Source organism: Penicillium alfredii, assembly GCF_028826965.1.
Source record: "Penicillium alfredii strain IBT 34128 chromosome Unknown utg000004l_segment0_segment0, whole genome shotgun sequence".
NCBI lineage: Eukaryota > Fungi > Ascomycota > Eurotiomycetes > Eurotiales > Aspergillaceae > Penicillium > Penicillium alfredii.
Genome location: NW_026622701.1, coordinates 1500956 through 1527908, shown reverse-complemented (window position 1 = coordinate 1527908; position 26953 = coordinate 1500956). Strand labels below are relative to the sequence as shown.

The following is a 26953-nucleotide window of genomic DNA, read 5'->3' as shown; positions in this document are numbered from 1 at the left end:
GCGCCCGGGTCCCCATGCAATACAAAGACAGAAAGCAACGCAACCACGGCAACGAAATCAAGTTGAATCAAGGAAAAAAAAAAAAAAAAAGGCAGAGTGCCGAATCAATACTCCCGAGAGGTATGCAGCCGCAGAATGCTGATCTAGCCCACGAAACGAAAGGAATCCCCAATGCGCCAGATACCCCAGTTCGTTCATCAAACATGCCGGACATTATCTCAAATATAATGCTGTGAGAAGGGGGTCTCACCGACCCATCATGTAGTCGGGATAAAAAGAATTGAAGCCGTTTATGTTTGGCCCCGTGTTGCTGCCGGCAGATCCCCCAGGAGGTGGCGACATCATCATGGAATTGACTCCGTTGGTTCGGATTCCAAGTCCCGAGTTGGGGTTATACGAGCCATTGCCCACCATAGCGGCGTGAGGGTTCCCCGGTGCGTGCATGGCAGTACCATTGCGTACCGGCATAGGCATGGACAGGCCGGGAGGGGCGGCCAAACCTGGAGGCGGACCACTCACAGTCGAGAACATATGGTTGTGCATCGCACCCAGGCTGCTCCCTCCGTGGACGGCCCCTGGGCCAGAAAGCGGGTTGGCCGTGTTCATGCTGCCGGGCTGACCAGAGCGGACACCGAGCGGGTTTTTGGAGAAGCTCAAGCGAATCCCAGTCTTGACACTGTTAGACAGCTTGTAACCATACAGCTCATTGAGCGCCTTGCTGGCCATGGCCACCTCGTCAAATTCCACAAAGCACATGGGTCCGTTCTGCTTGTTGCGGAAGCAGAGTCGCTTGTACCCACGCTGCTTCGAGAAGAGTGCCTTGAGCTCCTCTTCCGACGTGTCGGGTGGGAGGTTGCCAACATAGAGCGTGTTGCATGGCGGGTTCAGATCGTTGGGATTCGCGGCCGGGAGACTATGGCGCGGAGTATGTTGGCTGGTATAGGGGAAGCCATGACCTTGGTTGACGGCCGGGTAGCCAGATGCCGGTGCTCCACCACTTATGCGCGGGGCGGCACCACCAGAGTTATAATTCGGCAACGGAGGCGACATGTTCGATGACAAAGACAGATTGGCAAACCGACCGGTGGGGATCTGCGGGTTGGTCGAGCGGCGCGGGATGGATGCCGATGCCGAGTGCCCATTCTCTGCGTATCCCACGGGGTCTTTAAGCAGTTCCCCCGTTTCCTCATCCGGATCTTCATCGATCATGGATTTGCCGGTGATGCGCGGCAGATCGCCGACGCCATTTCCGATCGGAGATTGTGGGGAGAAGAGGTTGTGCAGACGCGAGCCAGAGTCGGACGCGGGGGGCAGGCCTTCCCCGATCGCTTGGGTGGAGGGGTTGGAGAGTCGCTCGAGGCTCTGGAACGTGCCGTTGAAACGCGATGACTGACGCGACAAGGGACCGTTGGAAGGAACTCCACTCAGCAGACCACGCGTCGCAGTGTGGTCAATGGTGTTGCGACGCGCATTTGCGAGGTTGGATCCGACGGGGCCCGGGTACATCTCAACGACCATGTTGGCATCGTTCTTGGAGTTAGGCTTCCCGTCGAGAAGGGCGCGCGCCTCTTCAGCGGCCGGCAGATTACTGAAGCGCGCGATTGCGCTCAGGAACCCGTCATCCTCCGGCAAATCCAAGGTCACAAAGTCTGCATCAACGAAGTCCTTGGCGAAGAGTAGCATACTGCGAAGAGCCTCGCGGCTCGTGTTGCGCGGAAGCTTCCGCATCAGAATCGCGCCACCACCGGCGCGACCGAGGCCGTTAAGGCCCTGGTTACGATCGGATTCGCCCAAACGCATATTGTCGAAAGAGGAGGGACCGAGCGGGGAGAACGGGTATGAAAAAGAGTTTCCTAGAGATGTAGGCGCTTGCGACGCACTCGGGCTGTACACGTCGGTCGACATCGCATGCTGAGCCGTCGAAGGCGCCTGCGAGGACGGAAGGGACGGCTGGGGTGGCGACGACCCAGACGAAACGGACTCGGTGCGCTGCGTGGTTCCAAAAGAGCCTGGACTCGTTCGAGTGGACTGGTTGGAGCTGCCGCTCATGCCTCGCGAATTTGAAATTTTTTTTGTTGTTTGCAATCTGTGATTCTTGGGGGGTGTAAAATCGTCGGGGTCGCGACACGCACGGAAGCGAGATGAGCCACCCAGCGATCACAGGCGAAAAAAAAAGAAAAACCGAATAAGAGAACGGGTGTGTCGGAATAAGATCGCCTCAGCGCAGCGATCGCAGGATAATGGTAGAGATCTTATTTCAACACCGGGGAAGTTATGCGGACGCGAAAAGGAACGAAATCAGCGATTCGATCGACGGTCGAGGTTCACACGGACGTTCGCTCCTCATCGGATTTGCGACAGTGTGTAGACAGGTGAGGGCGAAAAAATGCGAAACAAGTCGCGAGACGCGAAGAAAGAAATGGGATGCAAAGGGGGGAGGGGATGGATGCGATGGAGGGGAAGATGGAAGGGGAGAAAAGAGAAGGGGGAAGGGGGGGGAAAGAAAAGAGTCCGGAACGGTCGAGTGCAAGAGGCCGGTGCCAGATCCATGGATCTGCTTCACGACGCGCCCTCAACGGGGTGTGACCGGTATATTACAAGGGGAGTACATGGGGCAGTATGGAGATGCCCACTTTGGGGGAGGTACCCCAGGCTCAATGACAATACCGTGTACCACCATATCGAAGACGGGACCACCCTGGAACCTGGCCGCTTGCAGAAACGTGGGCGTAAGTGCGTGCCCCGAGCTGAGGAATGCGCCTGAGAAAATGGGCTATTAGATGTAGCTCCAGTAAGGTGGGAGCTACGAAGTGACTACTGCGAGGTACCCATCCTCCATATATCCCACATTCTAGAAACAATCCACTTCACTATGCGACTGTCCGTCCGAACCAGCACGAGGCATGACATTCCAGAGAACGGCGTAAAATGAAACCCACAGATTCATACACTCTCTCAAATGGACGTGCAGACTCGAGAATGAAATCCTCAGATCTCCCCCCCATGGTTCCTCACTAGTGGACTTGTTCTGATCCTTGGCTCACACAAAGCCTGGGGGACATTTGACAGTGAGGTTTAGCTCAAGTTTAAAGGGGGGCAACCCTGTCCTTAAGAGGATCTTGCCACGCGTGATGCCCCTCCCATGAGCATTGTTATAGAGGTCGTACAGCCCAAGCCGTGCACCGCCTGTCAGCCCGAATCCATGGGATCCTCAAACTCAAAAGGCGGCGATCCTCCAGGGTCGCTGACCAATTGCCACGGGTTCAACCCCCAGCGGGGTCTGGGATTGGCTGGGGACAGAAAATGACCCGGGCTTATCGAGGACGTGTCGGGGGGCGATAGTTCGTGTGGTTGGGCCGTGGAGAGAAGCCCCCCAAGCTTGGGGGAACAGAGGCCCCGATGAGGCTTAGACTGTGCCTGACGAGTAGTCATTGGCGCGTCACTAGCTGAGAGTCGTGGAGTGCCTGAGGTACCCAGGGGAGGTTTCTGTTTCGGTGCCCAGCTCTTGCCGCTTTTGACAATCTACTTCAAGAGAATGAGCATGCTAACCCGATCATCCTGTTGGGGTGTGGAAGATCATTTCTTCGAGCATGGAACTAGAGAATATCGACCCGAAGGAAATTGTTTTCCAAAAGAAGCTTTTTAACTCAAGCCACTCCTTCATATTCCTCGTTACAGTCCATGATCGAATCTGTGTGATGGAAGTGGTAAGTCGAATGTTCAACATCGATTATTTCAGTCAGTTGCTGAAAGGAACAGCACCATGGACGAGGACCACGGGAGTACTAGGAGCCCGACGACCGGGAATTAGGCATCCACGTCCTGGAATCAACCGCCTACGCTCGGCTCAAGGAGTGAGGCCTATGCAAGCGAGGGATAGTACCCAATTTCCTCGGCTCTCTGCGCAAGTTTGACGCATCACTCTGTCAGCCGCACCTCAAGATTCCTCGAGGGTGAATACCCCCCAAGCGCGATTTTCTTGGAGTACATCCCAGGACTTGAAATGATCCAGGTTGAAACTTACACGCCTCAAAACGGAAGGACGATTTCTTGGTCAGCACCCAAGAGATACACAAGGCGCTTGTTTGCCACAAAGACCCCAAGCCAAGAAACATGATGATTGTCAAGGACGATCCAGAAAGGGTGGTGTGGTTGGACTTTGACAGAGCATAGACCTACCACGAAGAGAGCATGACCGACGAACAAAAGAGATATCTCGAACGGGAGGAGACGATCGTGGCTGATTTTCGGAGGAGTCTGGTATGTATACTTCAAACCCATACCCAAACGAGCCATGGATGCCTCATTGTTTGCTAACCAAGAAATACAGGAATTCGATCATCACCACGAAAAAATAGACAAGACCTTTTATTTTGCAACATGACACTTTCGTGCAAAAAAACAATGAGCATGGAATCTGCCAAGCACCCCCTGGACTGAAGAGACTTGACCGAAGAGAGAAAGGTATTTTATTTGGACTTCTTCGGTTGTTGTAAGAAGGCGCCCCTTTGACTATGGATGACATTCTAGCACACTGACCCATATGTTGTTGCAAGAGTTACTTGGATCGTGGAATCGAGTCAAAATCAGTCGTATCAGCTTCCATGCGATGCCGCCGAGGGCAATCTACTATACACTTCGTGCCACGCACGTTCCCAAAAATAGCCTCAATAAACGCCAAAAATGCCAGGCAAGACGGAAGAAAAAGTACATCAAATGATCGCGCGTAGGAGTCATCGACTCTTGTCGATTCAATACCCTGCAGTCCCTCATCGACACCTGGTGACTACATCGCACACTATACCGCTGGGTATGGCGTAGACCAATCACTATAGAAGAGGGAATGGTCGAATAAAAGACGGAGGAAGATTTGCCCATGACAAAAAGCACAGACAAGCGGCGATCGAACAGAGAAGAGGTATCATGCCTTGTTCCAGGTAGCGGGCTTCTGTTCAACAAGACCAGCCTGTAGACACAATCGGTTAGCGAGTCACTTTCGGCCAATCTTAATTTTTCGAGCCGGGGGCGGTTCTCAATGGCGAGGCTCTATTGCCTTCCATCCCCCATAAATTGCCAACACCGCCAATCCCAATGCAATATCAAGACCCAACTTACCATGCTCATCAACTTCCAGACCGGATCGCTAGGCTGTGCGCCTACACCCAGCCAGTACTTTGCGCGCGAGCGATCGAGAGCAATTTCCTTGAAGGGGCGCACATTGACGTTCTCATCGTACAGGTTCGTGGGACGCTTGGGGAGGGGGTTGTAGGTGCCGATAACTTCGAGAGGCTTCGCACCACGGGCGGATCTGTCGAGGGGAAACAAACAGACAAGATCAGCTTTCAATTCCATCTAATCAAGCTAGAAGCCGATATCTCCAATTCCGAGCAGGGTAACGCAGGTCAAGGACCGGGTCTGGTCTAGTCGGGAAAACACTCGACATCGGGAACAAAAGAAAAGAAAGACATACCGTGCCTGCGCAACGACGATGTTGTAGAAGGGGACGTGTTTGTTACCGAAGCGCGCCAACCGAATCCGGAGGACCATGGTGTCGGTTGAGGGGGGGGGGGGGGTTGTAGAGTTAATTCAATATGGCCAGGACAGCGCCGAAGAGTCTCGCGGACAAAATCGCAAGTTCAGGGTGTCTGGAAGAATAGTTGATCCGGGACACCCAACTTGGACTAGCGGTGGGGTGATGTAATGGCTTTGATGTATACCCAACATCGCGGACTCGTTCTTCCTACAATTCTCCCTCTTCCCTCTTTATTAAGGCCAATCGACTAGATCCCGCTCCACTTTGTTGGACTGCTGTATTTGCATGATTTGCTCCACATTGACCAGACGGTTCTCTCTTTCCACCGTTTACCGCTACAGCAAAACAACAAAGATGTCGCTAAAGGTATGTTCATGGAAATAGACTTCAAACAGAAATGACAAAAGCAAATTATTCTAATAAACCATTGTGGTAGGCAATCTCGGCCAAAGATGCCGCCTCGCTTGATAAAGACCTCATGGACATTGGTGGCTGGTCTCTGGACCAGCTGATGGAGCTGGCGGGCCTCTCGGTATCGCAAGCAGGTTCGTCCCCGCAGCTTCAAAGGTAGCGCCTTGAATTGCGTATTTCCATGCTAATGCACTGTTAAAATAGTGTGGAGGATTCATCCTCCTCGCGCAGGCAAGAAGATTCTTGTTGTCTGCGGGCCCGGCAACAACGGTATGCAACCTCGACCAGCTCGATTATGAAGTGGTAGTTATTCCCAAACTAATATACACTCCTCGCAGGCGGAGATGGGCTAGTCGCTGCTCGTCACCTCGCGCAGTATGGGTATACGCCATCGGTATACTACCCCAAGGAAGGGAAGAATGAACTCTACCAGGTATGTATGAAAAGAAATGAACTAAAAATTGACAGACTAATTATTCTCCCAGCGCCTCAAAACTCAGCTCCACAACCTCTCCATTCCCTTCATAACCGACTTCCCCGCCGCCCTCCAATCCACCGACTTCCTCGTCGACGCCATCTTCGGCTTCTCCTTCGGCGGGCCGCTGCGCGACCCGTTCGGCCCGATCGTCTCGCAGATCGAGTCCACAGGAGTCCCCGTGCTGAGCGTGGACGCGCCCAGCTCGTGGGATATCCAGAGGGGGCCGCCCAAGGAGGGCCCCGGCTCCAAGTTCATGCCGCAGGCGCTGATTAGCTTGACGGCGCCGAAGCCGTGCGTGCAGTTCTACCGTGGTCGGCACTTTATTGGTGGTCGGTTCTTGACTAAGTCTCTTACGGATAAGTATGGGCTGGATTGTCCGGAGTATCCTGGAATCGATCAGATTCTGGAGATTGGGGTTGATGCCGAGGGGAGGCTTTGAATGAAGTGTCACGCCAACTACAACTAATTGCTTGAGAAAAAACAAAGCATTTCTCATCTACCTTCTTCCGCCAGCCTACTTGTTCAAAGATGATATCGATGGTCACTGCATGTTGCGTTGTCGTTAAAATGTAGTGTGTATCTATTCTATGCACCCCAAGAGAAATTCTTCTCCACAGGTTACAGAGCCTCCCTGATCTCCTCAATGACGCCCTTGATCCGTGGTTCTTTTCCAAGACCGGACCCTGCGACTCTTGAGAGAACATTCTCGACCTCGTAGATCTCCTTGGCCGCACTCTTGACCTCATCACCCAGAGTCTTGATCAATGTGCCCACTGCAACTAGTCCCCGATAAACCGCCTCCGAGTCCTTCTCTCCCGCGATGATCTCGACCAGCTCCTCGAGGAGCACCAGGCCCCGCTCGGCTGACTCAGGGGTCAGGTCTCGGCCCTCAGAGGTGAAATAGACCGCAAAGTTGATGTACAGGGTCGTGACAGCAATGGTGAGATTGCGGTTGGGGGAGTCCCCGCTGTTGGTCAGGGCGGTTTTCACTCCGGCCAGGATCTGGTCGAACGTGCTTACCGCCAGGTTGCGGCCTGCATTGGTCTCGAACAGGTTCGCAAAGGTGCGGATGGCAAGCATGGCGTTATTGACATTCAGAGGTGACTCAAATGCGCCACTGGACAAGATGCCCGACACGAGATTCTCGTCGTCATATTGCGTGGATGCGGCTAACGGTGCGGCAGCTGCCAGCAGCCGAAGGAGGTCCAATCCGGGAAGGCGATTCGCTGTGGGCCACGAGGTTGCGATCTTGAATACCAGAGACACGCCCGACTCCACAACTGGTGAATCTTTTAGACGCTGAGAGGATTCCAATTGACCACACAAAGCCAGAACCGTTTCCACCTCCGAAGGACTCAAAGCCGTGTCCTTTTCTCCCTCGGACAGAAGCTGCTCGTTCAGTTCCTTAAGCTTTCTTGAAATCACTTTGAGGTTTGCAGAGCGGATCGAGAGATAGGTCTTTTGGGGAAGCACCTTTGGACGTGATTCCGGAATCGAAGGGGGAGCAGCTTCAGCAACTGCGGCGTCTCCAGGACGGTACCGCCGCTCTGTACCCCAAGGATCAGAACCTGCAGGCGCTTGCTCCTGAGAAGATTGCCCGATACTAGCACCTTGAGTGTTCTGCGTGATGAAGCTGGCGACTTGATCGAGGTAGGTCATGGGCAGCTCATTGTCCTGGATAAATTTGGTCGCCGCCTCGTACGGGTTCTGGGAGACATTGTATGGGAGCTTGAGGGGAGGCTTGCCGTCTTCGATGTCAACATCAAAGACATAGTCGTAGTCTTGACCGAGATACTCTGTCTTGCGCCCACTACTAGCAGCCGAGTCCACCACGGTACCCACCGCAATCCATTCCTGCGTCGCAGAAGACCAAGTGTGGGCAGTCACGCTGCCATCGTTTTCTCGAATCATCTGGACCTGGCCCTCCTTGGTCCCCGACTTTTGTTGCAGGAATTCTGGACCAGGCAGCTTTTCCTTGTTGACCTTCCCCACCTGTTGCTCAGGAATTGCCGACTCTTTGACGGTCTGCTCGAACTGCTGTACAACCTCCAGGGGGCCTGGCGGTCTGGACTTCGGGTGAAGACACGAGTGATACGGTCACTCGCGCCGGTGACGATGTCACCCGTTTCACGGCAGGTCGCAACACTCCACACCGAAATCGCGGGGTGGGTTATAGTCTGCACGCATTGGGTTCCGTTCCATACTCGCACGGTTCGATCTTCGCCGGAGCTCACCAGCTCACCAGTGGGTAACGAGGCCAACGAATAGATAAAGCTCTCATGGCCATAAAGAGAGGCCATAAGATCACCCTGCAAATTGAAGAGGCGGACGATCCCATCGTTGCTAGCTGATGCAAACTGAGCTCCGGTTGGGTTCGACGCAGGGACCTTGCACAGGGCCCGAACGACGTCATTCGAATTCTTGAAGCTATGAAGAAGACTTCCTGAGGTATTGAATATCCGAATCTTTTGGTCGGCGCAGCCTGAAATTGGGTAAGTATATCATTTCCCTGCACATCGCCGACCTGACATGCATAGCGCCAGCATACCTGTGATGACTGTGTCCTTGTCATAGGCTAGCACGGCCCAGACACTTCCTCCATGGCCTTCCAATACCATATCACTCTCCCATTTGCCGACCTTCCAAATCCTGGCCGTCGAGTCCCAGCTGCCGCTGACGATCCAACCACCATCTGGAGACACGTCCAATGCACAGACATTGTGAGCATGGCCTAGAAGCATGGCATCCGCATTATCGTCGGCTGCCTTGCCTGGTTGTCTCGCTTCAATGATGGTGTCTTGTCCTCCAGATAGAACCAGACCCTCAGGGAATTCAGACGTGGGTGGGAAGTATGCTAAGCTGTTGATGAAGGCTGAGCCATGTGCAGTGATCGTATAGTCGTAAGTGGGGGGCGGGGTCGAGAGGAGCTTCCAGAGCCGGACGGTGGCATCGCGAGAGGCAGAGAAGACAGCGTTTGGGTTTGGAAAGGCCACGGCGCGCACCTATAGGTAGCAAATAGCGTGGTTAGTAAAATACGTGGCTGCAATGGTGATGTTGATACTGAGATCGCCTTACATCATCGCCATGGCCTTCCAGAGATGCGGAGAGCTTGAAGTCAGGCATACATAAAACTGAGGGAAGAAGGATGGGAAATCTGGTAAGGAGTTGAAGAAAATAGGAGCGAAGGATAATCTAATCCTTGCAAAGCAATGTTGAAAGCAATGAGAGAGTTGTCCTTTCCTCTCTCACCTTCGGGGTAAGGAAGGTCCCCGCCGGAGCTATCACGTGGGCGGTGGAATCTGCTAGAAGTACACCTACAGCTCATTCCTTTATCCTTGTGTAGGACTATAGATTATGCTTCTTTTACTTCTGATAGAATTTGAAGCCATGTCTTCTCCAATCTAAATAAGCCCAGAAAGAGTGGCAAGCTCTCGAAGATCCGGGGATACGGGAACAAACCGGCTCGGACTTCACTCCTTCGAGGACCATCACTGGAATATTGGTCTCCCTATGCCCTTCAGTATGCTCCATCCAGCCAAAACCCAGCAGAGTGTGGCGAGAGTGAATTGGCGGTGAACCCCATACTGGTTGAGGAAATCAAGTTTGGTTGTCCGCACTAACTCATGGTCCAATAAGCTCAATGCACACATCAAAAATTCGAAATAGAGATCTGACAAAGAATCAGTGATAAATTGATACAGACACTCGAATCTGGGTATAACATCAGCATAGTCTGTCCCCAGACGGATCTTCGTGTATACTTGAGTCTCTATACACCTCACGTGTATTCCCCCATTGAGACTAGCGCCCTTAGCTAATCTCTTCTTACCCAAGACCAATTCAAGGCTGTTGATGTTGAGAGCACCGTGAAATCACTCCAGATTCCTTTTCATCGGGCTCAGGAACTCCCGGCAGGCACAAGAAAAAGCCCCAGGCCCTATCTGCTTTCCTTTCGAGGTGTCTGGTGGATTTTTATTTTTTTTTTTCCCTTTTCTCTTGGGTGTTCCATCGATCCTTCATTCTGCCCACCCCACGTCTGTTCATGACTTGACGATCCTGACGAATCTCTTATGTACTTTCCTTGAACTGTTTGAAATCTCTTTGAGTCTCAAGGCAGAGCTGGGTGCAATGTTCATGGCGAATCACTGAACACATCGGACTCTTTCATTCCAACCTTGATTTCACCTCTGACAAACATTCTCCCTCGAAATGGCTTCTGGTGAGTGCCGGCAGATGAATCAAAAGAAAAAATAGATACTATCGTCTATTGCCTTCACATTGAAACTAACTCATCTGGCAGATATTCCCAAGGTCGTCCCGCTGACGTGCCACGGACATTCTCGTCCCGTGCCGCACTTGAGCTTTTCGTCTACTGTTGAGGATGACCAGTACTACTTAATCTCTGCATGCAAAGGTATCTTTCTCTGCTTTCACCATGGAGACCCTGTGTTTTAGTAATTGAGCTTGACTGACACTGGCCCAAGATAACAATCCTATGCTCCGGGATGGCATCACTGGGGACTGGTAAGTTCTAGCCGTGAACAGAGCCATCCACTTCATCATATCTAATATGTGGCCCTTTTCAGGATCGGCACGTTCCTAGGCCACAAAGGTGCCGTATGGCAAGCACGGCTCTCAGCCGATGCCACCATTGCAGCAACCGCAGCAGCAGACTTCTCTGCGTAGGTGTTCCTATTTCCCTTGTTTCATCCCAAGTAGACAACCCAGTCCCATTAACAAGAAACTTCCTACGTTTTTTAGTAAGGTCTGGGACACCTACACGGGCGAATGTCTACACACACTACAGCACGCGCACATTGCGCGCGCTGTCGCATTCCCCATCCAGTCCAACCCACAAGTCCTCGCAACAGGCGGCGCGGAGAAGAAACTGCGCATCTTCGACCTGACGCGCAGCAGCGGCGGCGGCGGTGGGAGTAGCAGCAACGGCTCCTCGCCTCCACTCCCATCCTCTTCCACAGCCGACAACAGCTCATCCGTGACAAGCTACGAGATCGGGCCAGGCGTGCACGGCGGCACGATCAAGTCCATCATCTGGAACCAGGACTACAACATCGTCACCACGGCCGCGGAAGACCGCAAGGTGCGCTGGTGGGACCTCCGCTCGCGCCACCCTGTGCTCGAATACGCCGTCGATGGGCCCATCGGCAGCTGCGAGCTGAACAGCCTGGCGGTACGTGCCAATGACCCGGGCATTTTGACCGTCGCTGCTGGCAAGAGCGTGTATCTTTTCGATGGCGTGCAGCCGGGCTGCCTGCTGCGCAAGGTCGATTTCGGCTACGAGGTCGCCAGTGCTGCGGTCAATAGCGAGTCTGGTCGCTTGGTCACGGGCAGTGCCAATGATACGTGGGCGCGTGTGTATGATCTCCACACCGATGAGGAACTGGGTATGTCTCTATATACCTCTCTTCTTTGCTTTTTGTGTTCTTTCTGCATTTTCTTCTTATTTCTGAAAATTTGTACTAACACACACCCTCCAGAAGTCCAAAAGGGTCACCATGGCCCTATCTGGTCCATCAGCTTTTCTCCCGACGGCAAGCTCTACGGCACCGGCAGCGAAGACGGCACTATCAAGCTGTGGAAGGCATGCCGGGAGCCCTACGGGCTATGGAGGTGAAAATGTGAGAAAAAAAAACCCCCTAAAGCCCATCTCGTAATCAACTCGATGTGTACAGCAAAATCCTTCCCAAAGGGTTTCCCCCTTGCTCGGTGCTAGTGGTTCATGACAGCATGTCTTCTCTTCATGCCTCTTTGCGGGAATGGTGGAGTCTTGTTTCATGTTAACTCGGGTTAGCCATCGGAGTGGCCACATAGGATGAATTCACTAGGAGATCGTATAGTTCTAGCGAGGCGGATCTTTTTTCATTCTTCGAGAGGAGCGGACCATGGGGGAAACAAGCAACCAAAGGACAGATCAGAAACCTCCGCATTCGCCGGCTCCATGAATTTCAGTGGTAAAACTAAAAACAAGGAGGGAAGAGAAACATGAAACAGCTGGAAAAAAAAAAAAAAAAGAAAAGAAAAGAAAAAACAACCCAGATGCAAAGAGAGATCAGCCCAAAATGGCAATTTCATGATAGCAGTAAAGTTACAAGGTCCCTTCTCGCTGAGCGAGTTTGGGAAACATGCCGAAGCAAAATGTCGATTTCATGCTTCTTGCAATGAAGATTCTTCTCATCGGTGGCGGGTGCGAACTGGTTGTGCGATCACTCGATCATGTCGATATCATCGTCGCCAGCGGCGGCAGCCGAGGCCGGTGCAACCTGCTGCGGCTCATTCTGGACAGGCTGCTGCTCGGCAGTGCCCGCGCCAGCGTTGTCGTTCCCACCCCAGTAGTCCTCCATCTCTTGGTCCAGCTCCTCCTGCGTCTTGCGAGGGCGGCCATTCACCGTGCGTCGGTTGGAGTTATCCGTGCCACGAGTCCGGTTGTCGCGGCCGCCACCACGCCTCCCGCCATTCCGGCGCACGGGGGAACGTTGACCGGGGACATAGCGATCAATATGGTCTGGGGCTGGCTTGGAGACATCACTGCGATGCGCACGGCCTCCCCGACGACGACGACGGCCACCATCGCTGGCAGACCCGGGACTCAGACTGCGGGCATCGCGTCCGTGTGGACGCTCAACACGGTCGAAGAGGCTGGACTTGGGACGTTCGGCACTGTCGAAGGCGTTTCGCTCGCGGCGGCCCGGCACAAGCGCAAGGCGGATGGGCTGGCCCTTGGCATTGGCGCCATCAAACTCCCGGAGCGAGGTGTGTGCATCTTTCAGGTGGGCGTAGGTGACGAAAGCAACACCCTCGGAGCGACCAGCGCGATCGTAGACAAGAGACAATGCAGAGACAGGCCCAATTCGGCCAAATAGATCCTGTTGCGTCGGAGCTCTGGTCAGGCTTGTTCTTCCTTGGGGATTAGACTCGACACATAAACACATACCTCGAGGTCGCTTTCTGTGATGTCGTAGTGAAGGTTTTCGACGCGAACCTTGGTCAATGTAGGGCCACTGGTATATGGATCAGTATCTCGTCTCATGGAGAATCCCTGGCTTCGACAGGATAAATTTCGTACCGGTCAGGCGACGGCGACTGGCGGGATCGGCGAGAGCCACGGGCCGGACGAGCTGAAAGAATCGTCAGAAAGGAAGTAAGCAAAATCAACCAGAGACACCCTTACCCTCTCGGTTATCTTCGTACTTGTCATGTACCCAGTCGCTGGTGATCCAAGCCCATTCATTAGTGTCGATCCAAGGTAAACTGGCGGGGAGATATAATCACAGGTTCAGATCGGGACGTTCTTGAACATATGGCTGTTGCGATTCAAGAGACACGGCGTTAGCTCCAAGTCAGATGAGGTATCACGAGAAGTTCTTGTCCATGTCTGTGCCGCGGCGTCTTTATTGTCGAGTCTCCGAAGACCCAAAGGACGAATTGAGACCGTGCCACGGCGCAAGAGAGGATTTCGAATGAGTAGGAGGAGCGCGGACCTAGGAATATATCACAAGTTAGCGCAAAGATATTTCTCACCAATGCGACATCGGGATATCCAAGTAGACAGGGTGAGGTGAAGCAGTTACCTTTCTAACGCCATCATGGTCGCGCCGGCGGCCCTGGCCGCGACGTCCACCAGAAGGGCGAGGCTGCTTTCGCTGAGCCTCAAACTGTCAGCCAATTTGCTTTATGGACAAATTGCATTGAATGACAAGCAAGCTTGGGAGGCTTACTGTGTCCTCGGCGATGATCTCATCGAGACTGCGATCCATCTTGGCGAATGTGGAGATGGGAAGAAAGGAAAGTCGAGGGGATTGAAAGAAGGGATAGAAATGAGAGATCAGTCCAGATACTGCTAGACAAAGGAGGAATTGAGCAGGATGGTGAGAGCTGCAGGACCGCGTTTTACCGCAGGATCATCGTCTTGCGCTCGGTGAGGTATATCACGTGACACCCACACGCCCTGTGCTACATCGAGTAGGCCTCTCTCCGTAGCAGATATTCTCTTAGCTTGAGACACTATTTGAAGTGGGTTGTGCTTGAATATCTCATGCAGATTATCAATTTGCTATTGGATTAGTCGGCCCGCTAGCCTATGGCTCAGACCAGGTGTTCACCTCATATTATCCTGCTGAACTATATAGAACTCGGCATGTCAACAGTACAAAAAATCATCCCTAGGAATGAAATATTCAGAAAAGGCAAATGGAACGGGTCATAAAGGATATTACTCAGTAGAACGACGTGTTAGGAGGGAGCCCCTCCTTTTGATCTTCCTCCTAAAAGCAATATTAGAGCCAATCATCACAAGGCAGGAAGGGAAAGAAGAGACAAACCAAAGCCTTTCCAAAGCCCCCTAGTATCCCAAATTCATATTCAGCGGCCTTGATCGGTCTCGGAGATTGAATGCCCAACTCCTCATCCATGAGTTCCTTCGTGGGGAACGTTTTCGCGACGTCGAAATCTATCAAAACCACCCTCTCTGGGCAACCCGGCACAATGAGGATATTCTTAGGATAAATATCATTGTGGACGACCAAGGCGTTGTGGACTTGAGCAAGCGCTTCCATGGCTTTGGAATGGCGCTCTTTCGAGTAATTCACGCAGTTAAGCGGCTCGGGGTCTGGCAAATATTCGAGTAGAATAGCGTTAGGGTGAAACTTGTCATCCACGAAGCCGTTGAGCCATGGCTCGTAGGATGAGGGGTTAAGTCGATCGATAGAGCCATAGTATTTTGGGACGAGGCCGCTATCACAAACGCCAAATGCATCAAGATTCTTGTAGGCATTCACCTCGTTGCGAAAGCGGTTGAGATCGCGGCCGTTCTTCGTGACCCCCGGGTCACCATTGTCATGGAACTGGAATATTTAGTAGTGACACTTCTCTTGTGGAGGTCCAGAACACCCACGACTTTTAATGCATAACTGCTGCCCTGTAACTCTATCCAAAAGATCGACGACGCCTCTGAGTGCCCGATCTCCGCTTTGAGCTGCATAGAGGCCAGGTCTGGGTTGACGAGTGGTGCACCCATAGCTGTGTGGATGGATTCGAGGTTCAGAGAAAGTTCAAAGATGGGTTGGGCCCCGGATCGGATCAACTTATGCGAATATGCGATATGGTGCGGTCAACTCTGAGAGAAAATGAGGAACAGCCGCTTGACATCTCTTTTAAGCAGTCATGCCGAGTGCACCATCATATCGGTTCACAGCCAAGGAAGATCGAGGTCCGAGGTCAAACAGCTTGTTCCTGAATTAGTACTGTTTCTTAAGCGGGGCGATTGGGTGGAGCTTGGCGCCACATCAACCAACCAGAAATTTGGGCGTTTATCTGGAATATAGCACCCTCCTATAATTAATTGATCTATAATTACGGGGCGTGAGCCGCTCCCATAATAGCTACATAACCGGCGCTTTGTATATAGATTCAACTCTACCCACTCAAGTTCCAGGGCCGATTGCCGCTGCAGAATCGCTCAAACACTAGTTGCATGAATTCGTCCAGGCCAAATCATTTCAACTGGCTAGCCTTTGCTCAATAGGATTCATCTAGCGCTTGGTGAAACTTCCATAGGTTCAGACAGTGACTATCAATCTCATCATTGTGATTCCTAGCGGCTATTCTGTAAAGCCTCTCTTCTATCCTTCCTATAAAGTAGAGATCAATATCTGAATTCTTGCCTTGAAAAACAACCGAAATTTTCAAGTTATCTGCCTCCTTGCATTCGATATACATACCACTCTCTACTTGGGCATTGAATGGAATCCTTCAGACATCATCACATGGTATCCTGATAGCATAGCATGACAAACACAAGAGTACGGAATACGAAGAGAGAGGGACCGCCTAACCCCCAGTATGCAATGATGGACAATGATAAAGAGAGTGAGACTCGAAAGACATGCTAGACCCTCCCTGAAAAGAAAAAGAAAATGAAAATGAAAAAAAACACCAGAAACAACACCGAATCAGAGCAACTCCCTCCCCAGAATGACCGGCAATGCTGTGCAAAGAACTCCGTCGCCCGGGACTCGTCACTCATTTCCATTCTTTTTTTGTTCCTCTCTCATTTTCTCCATGAAGCTGATGTAGTCGAACTTGGCCAGATCGCGGTCCTCGAGAAGATCGGGCCCGTCGTGCTGGGGCATGGTCTTGACCAGGTGATCAATGACTTCGTCGGGGATCAGCGAGTGTCGGAGATCCAGCTCGGTGACATAAGGCTGTGACGTTTGTTAGTATGGAACACATGAGATGTTAACTTCAGAAAGGGAACATACCTTGCCATCGGCAACTTCCTTGAAGCTCTGGAAGACTTGCTCGGCGGTGTTTTGATCCTCGGTGACGCTGACCATGAACCGAATGAATTGCTCAAAACTGACCCCGGCATTTTGTGCCAGTCGGTTGGGACCGCAGACGTCCACATACACTTGGTGCATTTCCTCCTCGTCGTAAACCAGTCCCAAACTCGCCAGTGCCGCCGAGAACTCGAGTTCTTGTAGGGTGTTGGAGGCATCACGGTCAAAGTGACGGAATACTGATTCGAATTCCTCCAGCTGGATGGGGGTGAGGTTCGTCATGTTCCGGGCAACCATCTGGTTGTCCAAAAAGGCCAGCTTCTTGGAGATACTTGACTTCACGAGACTTAGCTCATACGAGAGTTCGTCTAGGGTGAAGGTGGTAAAATCGTTTTCTTCGATATTGGCCTCGGCACACTGCTCATCCAGCACGGCAATTGAATCGAGGAAAGCATCGAGGGGCGGCAGGTTGTCGTTCAGCTTCTTGACATGGTCCAGTTGGTCCTCGACATCACCATCGAGCCCGGAGATGGCCAGAGACAGGGTTTTCAGCGTCAATGCAAAGTCATTCGCCTTATCCGCAAAGGAGCGACGCAGAGAGTTCTTGATATCCCGTATCGTCTCATTGATGAGCTGACTGCGTTCATGCTCGTCCCGCGTCAGACACTCCCACTCCATGTCACAGTTCTCAGGGCTCAGCTCCTGGGGCGGGTCGTAGGCACGTAATCGGTAAGTCCCCAGCTTGGTCTTGATGTTACCCAGCAGTGCTGCCAGATCGGATTTTTCAGCCACCCACTGGCGTTTCTCATTCCGCTTGTACATCGAGAATTCGTGCGCCTGCTCCTTGACATCCTTGTAGGTGCCCTCGAATGAAGAATTCTTCCATTCCTCGCGCTGGCCTCGGATGAGCCGTAGCAGCTCCCTCACACGGCGCTCATAGGAGTTCTGCATCTCCCATGCGCCGTGCATGTTATTGACAAACTTTTCCACCCGTCGCCCCGCATTCTCGACTCTTTCCAGCTGTGAGAACGCATGGAACCAGTAGGCGATATAGGTCATCAGAGAGCGGTCGTCAGGTCGCGGCACATCACACACATCATCCACATCGAGCAGGTCTGGGATACCGATCTCATTGGCGGCAATGTCAAACGCCAGCTTCATGTTGCCGCGGTGGTCGTTCTTGTCCAGTGAGTCGTAATCAATCAGATCCGGTCGATGAATGTCAAGCAGGGCGCAGAAAGCCAGGCCATCGTTCCAGCTAGACGAGAAGTCGCGCACCTCGACATCGTCGTAGCACGCTGTTTTGCGCTGACACCATAGCAGCAACCCCTCCTTGGCCGTCATGCCCTCCTCGTTGATGTCGCTGATGGTGAAGCGTAGAATAAGCGTCCAAATCAGGCCCAGCACGATCTTGCGATTCCCGTCGACGACATCCTCGGCACCGATATTGGTCATCTGGATCTTCCTCCCCTTGATGAAGTCCAGACTCTTGTTGACATTTTCGAACTTCTGCACCCGCAGCCTGGGTTTCGACGCATAGCGACCTAGGGACTCGCCGCCGAGGATCTCGAGGAGGTGGATGAGAACAGTCTATTTAGAGATGAGAGAGAGAGAGAGAGAGCGTCAGTCACTGCTTCTGTAGTCGCTGGCTGGGAGACCGCTTACTCCATCGGAGAGATCAGTGACCAGGTCATCGATGGACAGGCCTCGTGCCTTCAACTTGTCATTTAGCCTAGTCGCTGGTTTTCAGTGTGTGTATTCGCAGTGTCAGACCCAGGATCACTCACCACTTGGTGAAGGTCTTCTGCTGCACATTAATCCACTGCTTCTCGACCGTCAACATCTTTCACGAAGACATTCAGGGCCGATTGGCAATAAGTGGGGGGAGGGGCGATCAGGGATGCGAAAGGCGGAAATCAAATAGGCGTATGATTCGCTCGAATGGCGTGGAAGATCAGAAGAGTGAAAGATGCTGGGTTGTGCTGGACACAGAGGGGCGGGGTGTTTCTCCGCCAGAGTCACCCCAGCAACGCCTTTTTTTAATCTTCAATCCACTTGCAACCAGCAACTTCTTCGATCCAGCACCTATGCTTGGTAGACTGTGGTTATTCTCTGCTTTCAGACACTTGATTTTCTTCATTGATTGCCAGGTCATCAGGCAGAACATCCATGGATCGATATGCGCCCTGTCACCCTTTCTTTCCCCCTCGATAGCCCTTGTTGATGAGCTCCACCATCTCTCGGCATGCTTGACTCTACCTATGTCATTGACAATCCACAATTCATGAATGACAAGCCGCCATGTTATAGCCTAGATTAAATGTCACAACCTAGCGTTATGGACTCCCTAAGCCATGTACCGCTGGGATGCCTAACAACCATCGGTGTCTGAAGTCAAGTACCTATAGTTCGAGACCAGTCATCACAGATATTGTCCATTGCTTAGCTCAAACTACTAAGCCATAAAAGCATCAATTGACTTTCTCCACGGAATTTCTCCAATTGGTTTCCCTAAGTAGGCCATAGGCATTGTAGTGGAGTGATTCAGGGATCAACGTGATAGGAAGATATGCTAAGATCAAGCACTTTAAATATTTAACACTGGATAATTTATATACGATTCCAAATAGAAGCATACTCAGTATACTAAATATATAAGAACATCAGGTATACCACCCAAAGTCAAGTGGTGCCATCCGAGGGGAAATGATATCATTCGATTCGGTTCGAAGCGGGGCGCGAAGAATCTCTTCGACACGCCCATTCCTGTACCTCCCTCAATTGTCTCTCACCATATACACACCCCACCAAAGACGGAAGAAAGAAACAAAATGTCCGCCTCCTTCAAGATCACCGACCTCCTCCCCCTCCCCAACTCCAACGTGCGCATCCCGCGCCTGGGCTTCGGCGTCTACCGCTCGCCGACCGACCAGTGCGGGAAGTCGTGTCTGAAGGCATTGGAGACAGGATACCGACACATCGACACAGCACAATTCTACGCCAACGAAAAGGAAGTCGGCGAGGCCCTGCAGGCCAGCAATATCCCACGCGACCGGGTGTTCGTGACGACCAAGATTCTCAGCCCCGCCGGCTCGGTCGACGCCAACTACGACAAGCTGCTGGCGAGCGTGCACAAGATCGGGGGCGCGGATGGCTACGTGGATTTGTTCCTCATTCACAGCTCCAAGTCTGGCCCCGAGGGCCGGAAGCAGATGTGGCAGGCGCTGGAGAAGCTCTACGAGGAGGGGAAGGCGAAGAGTATTGGGGTGAGCAACTTTGGGGTGCAGCATATCGAGGAGATGCGGTCGTATGCCAAGGTGTGGCCGCCGCATGTGAATCAGATTGAGGTTGGTTTTTCCCCTACTTTCTTAATTCCATCGAAGGGATGGGACTCGACTAACCCACTTGGTTTCGCAGCTCCACCCGTGGTGCCAGCAGCGAACTATCGATGCATACTGCAAGCAGAACGGAATCATCGTCGAGGCTTACTCGCCCATCGTGCGCAATTACAAAGCCAACGACCCGACGCTGGTCGAGATCGCCAAGAAGTACGGTCAGTCCACGCAACAGGTCCTGATCCGCTATGCGCTGCAGAAGGGATGGGTGCCGCTGCCCAAGACGGACAACCCGGACAGAATTGTCTCCAACGCCGAAGTCTTCGGGTTTGATATCAGCAAGGAGGACATGGCCGAATTGGATGCCCTCGATCAGGGCAGCGCCGGTGCCATTGTGGAGGCCGTGGTCAACGAGTGAATATTTCTCTGCAACACGGTTGGGGAGCTAATGTGCTCCCCTAACAAACCCCCAGCGAAGCAGAGCCCAGTCGACACAGGCGAATACATATATTCCGGTGTTCAATAATCCGGCGGCTGCATCAGAAAGGCGTTGATGGACTGGAGTGTCGAGCGTGACGGATTCACGTCATGCTTGGAGGACACAATCCAGGCGAGACGCTGCCGGATGAATTGCTTGCCGATTATGCGCTTGCTGAGCGAGGCATCGAAGCTCCCTGGGGGGAAAAAGAAAATAAGAGTCAGTCTTTCTTGTTACATATACTCCCATTCTGTTCCTCATAGCGGTTGAATCCATTTCCATGATACCATGATATCCAGGGGGGGGGGGGGGGGGGGTGCAATGCCTTACCTTCGTCATTATAGAACAAACACAAGATCGCCAGCAGTGCTCCGGCCGCAAGGTCTTTGCCCGTGTCACAAGTCACCAGCAACGAGCGCGAGGAATCAAACCCCAATTGCGCGCCGACAAAGTCCCGCACCTTATTTAGCGATTTCCGTAGATCCCGACTCCCCAGCTTCGCCGCCGAACAACCCAGATTGAGACGCTTCGCATTCCCTCCAACAGCCGCAGGACTGCCATTGCAATCGATGACAAGATCATACGAGCCGCTCTCGTTGACGCGGGCATCCGTCGCACTAATATAGAGATTGCGCGTCGGAGCAATGAGCGTCGCCTCTTGGCCGCTGCTGTGGTGTTGGTGCTCAGATATCAGTTCTGCAATGAGATCCGGCAGCTCTTCTTCGGACGTCCTCTTCAGAATAGCCTGGTTGGCCCAGAACACCGGCGGCGTCAGCCCGTGCGCCCAGCCCTCGCTGTCGTCGCCCGCGCCTTGGATGTAGCCGCCCTCGGACATCTCGGCGCCGTGCACGCGCTTCGAGGCCGAGCAGAGGATGATCAGGTTATAGGCATCGCTTCTGTGCAGGTCTGTGGGGTAGAAGTATGACCGGTTGGCCCATGCGATCTGAATCGGTTTGCCGAGTTGCTGGCGCAGACTGTCGAGGTCGAGTTTGAGGTCCTGTAGTGGCAATTAGCCCGCTGTCCGAACAAACCCCTGGTTTATTTGAACCCTCAGAGAAAACCAGGTGAAGTGTCGTCAGACCTTGAGAGACTTCACAAACCCATCAATGCGGTTTGCGATCTGCGACTCCTCGGATTCGCCCAGGTACTTTGGAGGAAGTTTTACTGCGTGATACGCGGTCTCGGATGGGAATAAGGCTCGATTCAAGACGGCGCACCAAATAGGAATGGTTTTTGACAGAGCGTCTGGCATCACTGGACGGAGTCAGCACAAGGGACAACCCACAATGATTGTGCATAGTGGCATTTTGGGAACGGAGCAGATGCCGACTACGGTCTGGATAGCACATACATTTGCCTCGGCGGGTCGAATCCACGATTACGCAGCTGTATCGAAGAGCACCGAAAAAGTCAGCTTCGAGGACTCTTGATGCAACGGATATAGTAATAATAAAGAAGGGGGCTGCTGAAGATAACCACCACGATCCATGATCGAATGGCCATCAAGCAATATCTGAACTAACCCTCCATGATCCCTGGCCAGCGGAAGCAGCTGCAGATTCAGCCTACGAAAGCTAAAGTCCCATTGACCCGTGTGGCCGTCCGTGCTTTTGAAATAGGCGCTGCCCGCCTTGTCCACGGGGGAAATATACCAGCTGCCGCACCGCTCGTTGGCAACCAGAGGCAAGCCATAGTGATCAGCAACCTCCTGCACGAATGCAGCATCCGTCTCGATGGACTGGAGCCGGTTCGAGACAGTGAGAGCCGATCGACGCAGCGAGGACAGCGTCTGCGAGATGGACTGTTGTGCGGAGGGGAAATGGAGAGACTCCAGCGTCGGGAGAGTATCCGATGACCCCATTTTTCTTTTCTTTTGTTTTCTTTAAACGACAAGAACAACACCGGAAGACTTGATGCCAAGAAACAATTGACAGGGGCAATCTGCAATTCCGGTGCTGTCGTACTCCGGGGTAGTACGGGGCACTGTAGAGCACTCGGGTTCTCCCCCCAGGATGTCTGGGCAGACCTGGAATGAGGCCGATGGGTTAGTGTTGGTTGCACGGCCCTGGAGTACAAGACACAGCAAAAGGGAGGCCTTTCCTAGGGCGTTGGCCAAGACGCGACGAGAGAAAGTTGAAGAGGAAAATGGCAGATGCGTCGGCGACGATTCACCGGGTGTTGGATTGGCCAATCAGCGGGCATAAAGTGGAGTAGAGGTGATGGAGTGCCTGGCAGTGTATACTAGTAGCAGGTCTATAGATCCATAGATATTTCCAGAATGCAATACTTGGACTGTGGAAATATTACCGCAGATTTTCCCTAACATACTAATTACTGCTTCGACTATCTACTCGGCATGTTGCATTCGACCGGGAAAGTAGTGCTGACGAAGATGGACAGTGCTCGCCCGAGCGAATGGTAGTAGCACCGAGGCAGTTGATTCCCTGCAATATAATTGCCTCGATGCATATAGATAGGGTGTCTGGGTAGTATCGGGATATCCATTCGTCCTCTACGGCGGGACACCTGCGAGCCATGCAATTGAACGGGCTAGTCAGGTCGAGACATGACGAATGACAACTGGCACACAGGCAAAATACCTCAGGAAGATTGCAAACCCGGGTGACAGAACTCCCGTTGAAGAAAAACGACCGGAACGACCGTGCGGGCATAAAGCTGCCCAACCGACTTGGAACCAGATCCAATGATTCCCCCACATGTGTAGCCCGAGGCTAGATTGCTGTGCCACACCCTGCCCTCTCAATCTCTCCAGCAGGTACAGCAGCAGTCAGGTATTCTTGTAAGGAGAGAATGTTCTAGGAGGAAGTGACATTCTGCGACTTTCCAAGAAACAGCCTCTAGGCGGAAAAGGGACTAGCGTGGGTTGTTGGCCCAAAATAGTAAGCGCCGCTGACTCCGCCATGTGCGTGATTTGATTGGCTCTGGCTGGTCTCTGCCTTTTAGATGAGGTACTCAGTACCTATATCCTCATACAAATATGCACATTTGTCAAGTACCCGGTACCTCCCCGTCAATGACTTCAGGCCCGAGACTGATTCTCCATATGGCGGCGTCATGCTTTCCGTCTGTAGGACCGAGGGGTCCTCCCTGGTACTTAAACAAAGCCACACTCCACTCTTCAGAAGTTTGTTTTTCTCTAACCTTCATCGTCCCTCCTCTTTCCATCCTTGCGCCACTTCGGTCTGAGATCATATTAGATCATACCCGTTCCAGACTTGCCTACCTCGTTTTTTCCTTCAGGCACACCTTTCTCAAAATTCAAGACAGAGAACCGGCTCTCATCTCCGCTTTTCGTCATGCCTAAGGTTCGAGAGTCTCTTTGCTCACGCACCTGACCCACCGACGCTAACCGATCAACTGCAGATCACGGAAATCTTCTTCGACTGCGACAACACCCTGGTCCTCTCGGAAGAGCTGGCCTTCGAGGCTTGCGCCGATCTGGCCAATGAGATCTTGCAGACGCGCAACATTCCCGACCGATACACCGGGGAGCAGCTCATCAAGGACTTTGTCGGCCAGAACTTCCGCGGTATGATGATCTCGCTGCAGGCCAAGTACCACTTCGAGATGGAAAAGGACGAGCTGGAGGTCTACGTCAAGAAGGAAGAGGACAAGGTCATCGCCAAGCTGGAGGCCAAGGCTAAGCCGTGCGTCGGTGCCACCGAGGAGCTCGAGAAACTCTTCGAGTCGAAGAAGTACGGGATGGCCGTGGTTTCTTCCTCGGCTCTGCGCCGCGTGCGCGCCTCCATCAAGAAGGTTGACCAGGACAAGTTCTTTGACCATGACAAGGTCTTTAGTGCGGCGACGTCTCTGCCCAAGCCCACGTCCAAGCCGGATCCCGCCATTTACTTGCATGCGCTTGATGCCGTTAAGAAGACCGCTGCGGAGACTGTCGCCGTCGAGGACAGCAAGTCGGGTGCGCTCTCGGCTATCCGTGCCGGTATCCCGGTGATCGGCTATGTTGGCAGCTACAACGGCGAGGAAACGCAGACGGAGATGGGCAAGCGTTTGACCGACCTTGGGGCGCAGGTTATCATGACGCACTGGTCCGAGTTCGAGAAGTGCATGGCGTTCATCGAGAATGCGCCGGCTGCCGAGATCCAGTCTGCCCTTTGATTGTTCTTTCTCGCTCATCTTTTTATCCCTCCATCAACACGATGTCACGAAAGCGAGCGTCTGGTCGTTCTGGAGCTGTGTCTGGTTTCTGGTCTTTTTTTTTTTTTTTTATTGATTTGATATATCACAGATACACCAGCCTATGTTGACTATTCTGCGAGGAGATCTTTTCGAGTCTTGTTACAGTTTACAAGACAAGATTCGCGGGCTTTCTCCAGTCACATTGAATTGTGTTTAGATGTGGTCACTTCTCTTCTTTCTTGTGCATTGATATGTTGTATCTTTCCTTCGCATAGACAGATCTTCGTAGCCAATGAGATACCGAGTCTAGAACGGACATTCAATGATCATCGGCGTCAGTACATATGGTCGTCTCTCGAGCAGCAATGATTAGACATTGTGGTCCATCTATGTGGCTATTGACTGTCCAAATTGGGCCTCTTTGTTGTTTCCAGGTGCTTAGCCTGGTCTAACCTCATGCGTAGTTCTGCACCTCCGTTAGAATTATCGCATTCTTTCTTCCTTTTTCCGCGCTAGCCCAACACAGCGCGTACTTAAGTAGTATTAGACTATTAAAAAAAAGCGAAACCTAGGAACCAGATATAGCCAAGCGAAGCCCTCTCCCGAATAGTTTCTATTTTTGGCACAGTACGTATACACGAACTGTCAGTCCTCTGCCGAAAAGGGGCGTACCACTAAATTTTTACTTCAAGTTAGTATTATATACATAAGAAGCCTCCCCCCCTCTCAACAACCAATTCGTGCCATAACTGGGCTATTCCTCCTGTTCTTCTATTCAACACGCTGGCACCAACACAATAATCGATAAGATAAGGGCCCGCCCCGCGCGGACTCAGGCATAGAGCCCCTCGCTCGGGTCTTCATCGCCCTCCTACAACATATCGGGGTTTAGTTCCAGCCCGAGACACAGCAGCAAGTTGACTTCACTCACGGGCCTGATCTGCTAGTCCCACCTTCAATCAACGGCCAACTGCAAACATGTCGCCGCCCACACAGGCCCAGTCCAGCCACGTCTCGCGGGGACCCTTGGTACGCCCACTTGATTTCCTTTGGTTCTCTCTGCAAATACATTTCCCAAGTCCTTTTTGATGTTTTGAAGGAAAAAGTCTCAATAGAATGGAAAAGTTAAAAGCAAAAAGCTGTCATATCTATTGCAGTCATCGTCTAACATCGTCTCCAGGACCCCAACGAGGCCAGATGGGCTCGATTGATCAAGACCACGTACCGCGACCCCCTTGGTGTCGAACGGACCTGGGAATCGGCTGAACGTCAGGTAAGGAGCTGTTCTTGCCTCATTTTGGGTCTCTTTGCATTCGGTATTTTGATTGCCGCCGATGTCCGGGGTGCCTGCATGACACTTCCGGAGATATCAGCATTTTTCAAGGCATTCCCCAAGTCTCTCAGCCGCATTGCTTTATTTTCTGTTGTTGATGGCTCCATTGGTGCCAATGGATGACTGAGATCGGACATTGGTTGCCTTCTTTGATGCATGCAACACGCCTTGTACCAATCACTTCCACGATCTCTCTACCAACACTCAATGATCAACCCCAATGCTTGAATATCTCAATCTCAAACTAATCAAATCACCAGACTCGTCCGGCCAACTGCGCCATCGATGGCGTGGGCATCGTCACCATCCTCAACAAACCCACAGGCCCCGAGCTACTCCTGCAAAAACAATACCGGCCTCCCATCGACAAGGTCGTCATCGAGGTTCCTGCCGGCCTCATCGATGCAGGCGAAACCCCCGAGGAGTGCGCCGTACGTGAACTCAAAGAAGAGACAGGCTACGTGGGCGAGGCGGAGCAGACCAGTACGGTAATGTATAACGGTGCGTCTACCCTGACTTGATTTACTGCAACCTTCCACTCTCTGTGGCATATTGTCATGTTCCCCATCAAGGTTTTGTGGCAAGCTAATAAGCCACTGTGCATAGACCCGGGTTTCTGTAACACCAACCTCAACATGGTCCATGTGCGCGTGGACGTGTCTCTGCCGGAAAACCAGAACCCGAAGCCGCAGCTCGAGGATAACGAGTTTATTGAGTGTTTTTCAGTCCCGATGGCTTCTTTGTTTGAGGAGACGAAGAAGCTTGAGGATCAAGGGTATGCGATTGACGCCAGGGTGGGGACGTTGGCGGAGGGTATTGAGCTGGCGAAGAAGCTGAAGTTGTAGCTAGTAGAGCAGCACAGCGGTTAAGAATAGCTAGTAAGATACCATTGAAGTACATACAATTCTCACCAACAACTAACTCCCTTTCTA

At 52.4% G+C, this 26953-nt stretch overlaps 12 protein-coding genes across 12 annotated transcripts; 5 read left to right on the top strand and 7 right to left on the bottom strand.

Annotated features, from left to right (window-relative positions):
- Positions 1-246: 246 nt before the first annotated feature.
- NUU61_002232 (uncharacterized protein) lies at positions 247-2049 on the bottom strand (the record flags this gene model as incomplete). Its single annotated transcript, XM_056652814.1, has 1 exon — positions 247-2049. One exon carries the CDS (start codon positions 2047-2049, stop codon positions 247-249), a length of 1803 nt encoding a protein of 600 aa, XP_056513881.1.
- Positions 2050-4921: 2872 nt separating this feature from the next.
- Positions 4922-5547, bottom strand: NUU61_002231 (mitochondrial 37S ribosomal protein bS16m; the record flags this gene model as incomplete). Its single annotated transcript, XM_056652813.1, has 3 exons — positions 4922-4966; positions 5116-5308; positions 5471-5547. The coding sequence occupies 3 exons, from the start codon at positions 5545-5547 to the stop codon at positions 4922-4924; spliced, it is 315 nt and encodes a 104-aa protein (XP_056513880.1).
- A 340-nt stretch (positions 5548-5887) lies between these two features.
- Positions 5888-6861, top strand: NUU61_002230 (NADHX epimerase; the record flags this gene model as incomplete). Its single annotated transcript, XM_056652812.1, has 5 exons — positions 5888-5899; positions 5970-6078; positions 6149-6214; positions 6283-6377; positions 6430-6861. 5 exons carry the CDS (start codon positions 5888-5890, stop codon positions 6859-6861), a joined length of 714 nt encoding a protein of 237 aa, XP_056513879.1.
- A 179-nt stretch (positions 6862-7040) lies between these two features.
- NUU61_002229 (WD repeat PLAP family protein) lies at positions 7041-9545 on the bottom strand (the record flags this gene model as incomplete). Its single annotated transcript, XM_056652811.1, has 4 exons — positions 7041-8479; positions 8518-8904; positions 8971-9424; positions 9498-9545. The coding sequence occupies 4 exons, from the start codon at positions 9543-9545 to the stop codon at positions 7041-7043; spliced, it is 2328 nt and encodes a 775-aa protein (XP_056513878.1).
- A 1086-nt stretch (positions 9546-10631) lies between these two features.
- On the top strand, positions 10632-12057 carry NUU61_002228 (WD40 repeat domain-containing protein; the record flags this gene model as incomplete). The annotated part of the gene is made up of 6 exons (XM_056652810.1): positions 10632-10641; positions 10723-10836; positions 10907-10946; positions 11009-11104; positions 11184-11827; positions 11921-12057. The coding sequence occupies 6 exons, from the start codon at positions 10632-10634 to the stop codon at positions 12055-12057; spliced, it is 1041 nt and encodes a 346-aa protein (XP_056513877.1).
- Positions 12058-12646: 589 nt separating this feature from the next.
- Positions 12647-14197, bottom strand: NUU61_002227 (putative RNA binding protein; the record flags this gene model as incomplete). The annotated part of the gene is made up of 6 exons (XM_056652809.1): positions 12647-13306; positions 13375-13441; positions 13507-13558; positions 13612-13649; positions 13962-14095; positions 14159-14197. The coding sequence occupies 6 exons, from the start codon at positions 14195-14197 to the stop codon at positions 12647-12649; spliced, it is 990 nt and encodes a 329-aa protein (XP_056513876.1).
- A 459-nt stretch (positions 14198-14656) lies between these two features.
- On the bottom strand, positions 14657-15456 carry NUU61_002226 (uncharacterized protein; the record flags this gene model as incomplete). The annotated part of the gene is made up of 3 exons (XM_056652808.1): positions 14657-14704; positions 14762-15283; positions 15304-15456. The coding sequence occupies 3 exons, from the start codon at positions 15454-15456 to the stop codon at positions 14657-14659; spliced, it is 723 nt and encodes a 240-aa protein (XP_056513875.1).
- Positions 15457-16456: 1000 nt separating this feature from the next.
- Positions 16457-18560, bottom strand: NUU61_002225 (alpha-actinin, sarcomeric (f-actin cross linking protein); the record flags this gene model as incomplete). Its single annotated transcript, XM_056652807.1, has 4 exons — positions 16457-16642; positions 16700-18307; positions 18383-18449; positions 18505-18560. 4 exons carry the CDS (start codon positions 18558-18560, stop codon positions 16457-16459), a joined length of 1917 nt encoding a protein of 638 aa, XP_056513874.1.
- Positions 18561-19548: 988 nt separating this feature from the next.
- On the top strand, positions 19549-20470 carry NUU61_002224 (aldo/keto reductase family protein; the record flags this gene model as incomplete). Its single annotated transcript, XM_056652806.1, has 2 exons — positions 19549-20064; positions 20135-20470. 2 exons carry the CDS (start codon positions 19549-19551, stop codon positions 20468-20470), a joined length of 852 nt encoding a protein of 283 aa, XP_056513873.1.
- A 101-nt stretch (positions 20471-20571) lies between these two features.
- Positions 20572-22391, bottom strand: NUU61_002223 (initiator tRNA phosphoribosyl transferase family protein; the record flags this gene model as incomplete). Its single annotated transcript, XM_056652805.1, has 5 exons — positions 20572-20726; positions 20774-21527; positions 21612-21784; positions 21882-21916; positions 22054-22391. 5 exons carry the CDS (start codon positions 22389-22391, stop codon positions 20572-20574), a joined length of 1455 nt encoding a protein of 484 aa, XP_056513872.1.
- A 1456-nt stretch (positions 22392-23847) lies between these two features.
- NUU61_002222 (HAD family hydrolase) lies at positions 23848-24667 on the top strand (the record flags this gene model as incomplete). Its single annotated transcript, XM_056652804.1, has 2 exons — positions 23848-23856; positions 23915-24667. The coding sequence occupies 2 exons, from the start codon at positions 23848-23850 to the stop codon at positions 24665-24667; spliced, it is 762 nt and encodes a 253-aa protein (XP_056513871.1).
- Positions 24668-25666: 999 nt separating this feature from the next.
- Positions 25667-26866, top strand: NUU61_002221 (MutT/nudix family protein; the record flags this gene model as incomplete). The annotated part of the gene is made up of 4 exons (XM_056652803.1): positions 25667-25717; positions 25869-25961; positions 26282-26522; positions 26628-26866. 4 exons carry the CDS (start codon positions 25667-25669, stop codon positions 26864-26866), a joined length of 624 nt encoding a protein of 207 aa, XP_056513870.1.
- Between the last annotated feature and the right edge of the window lie 87 nt (positions 26867-26953).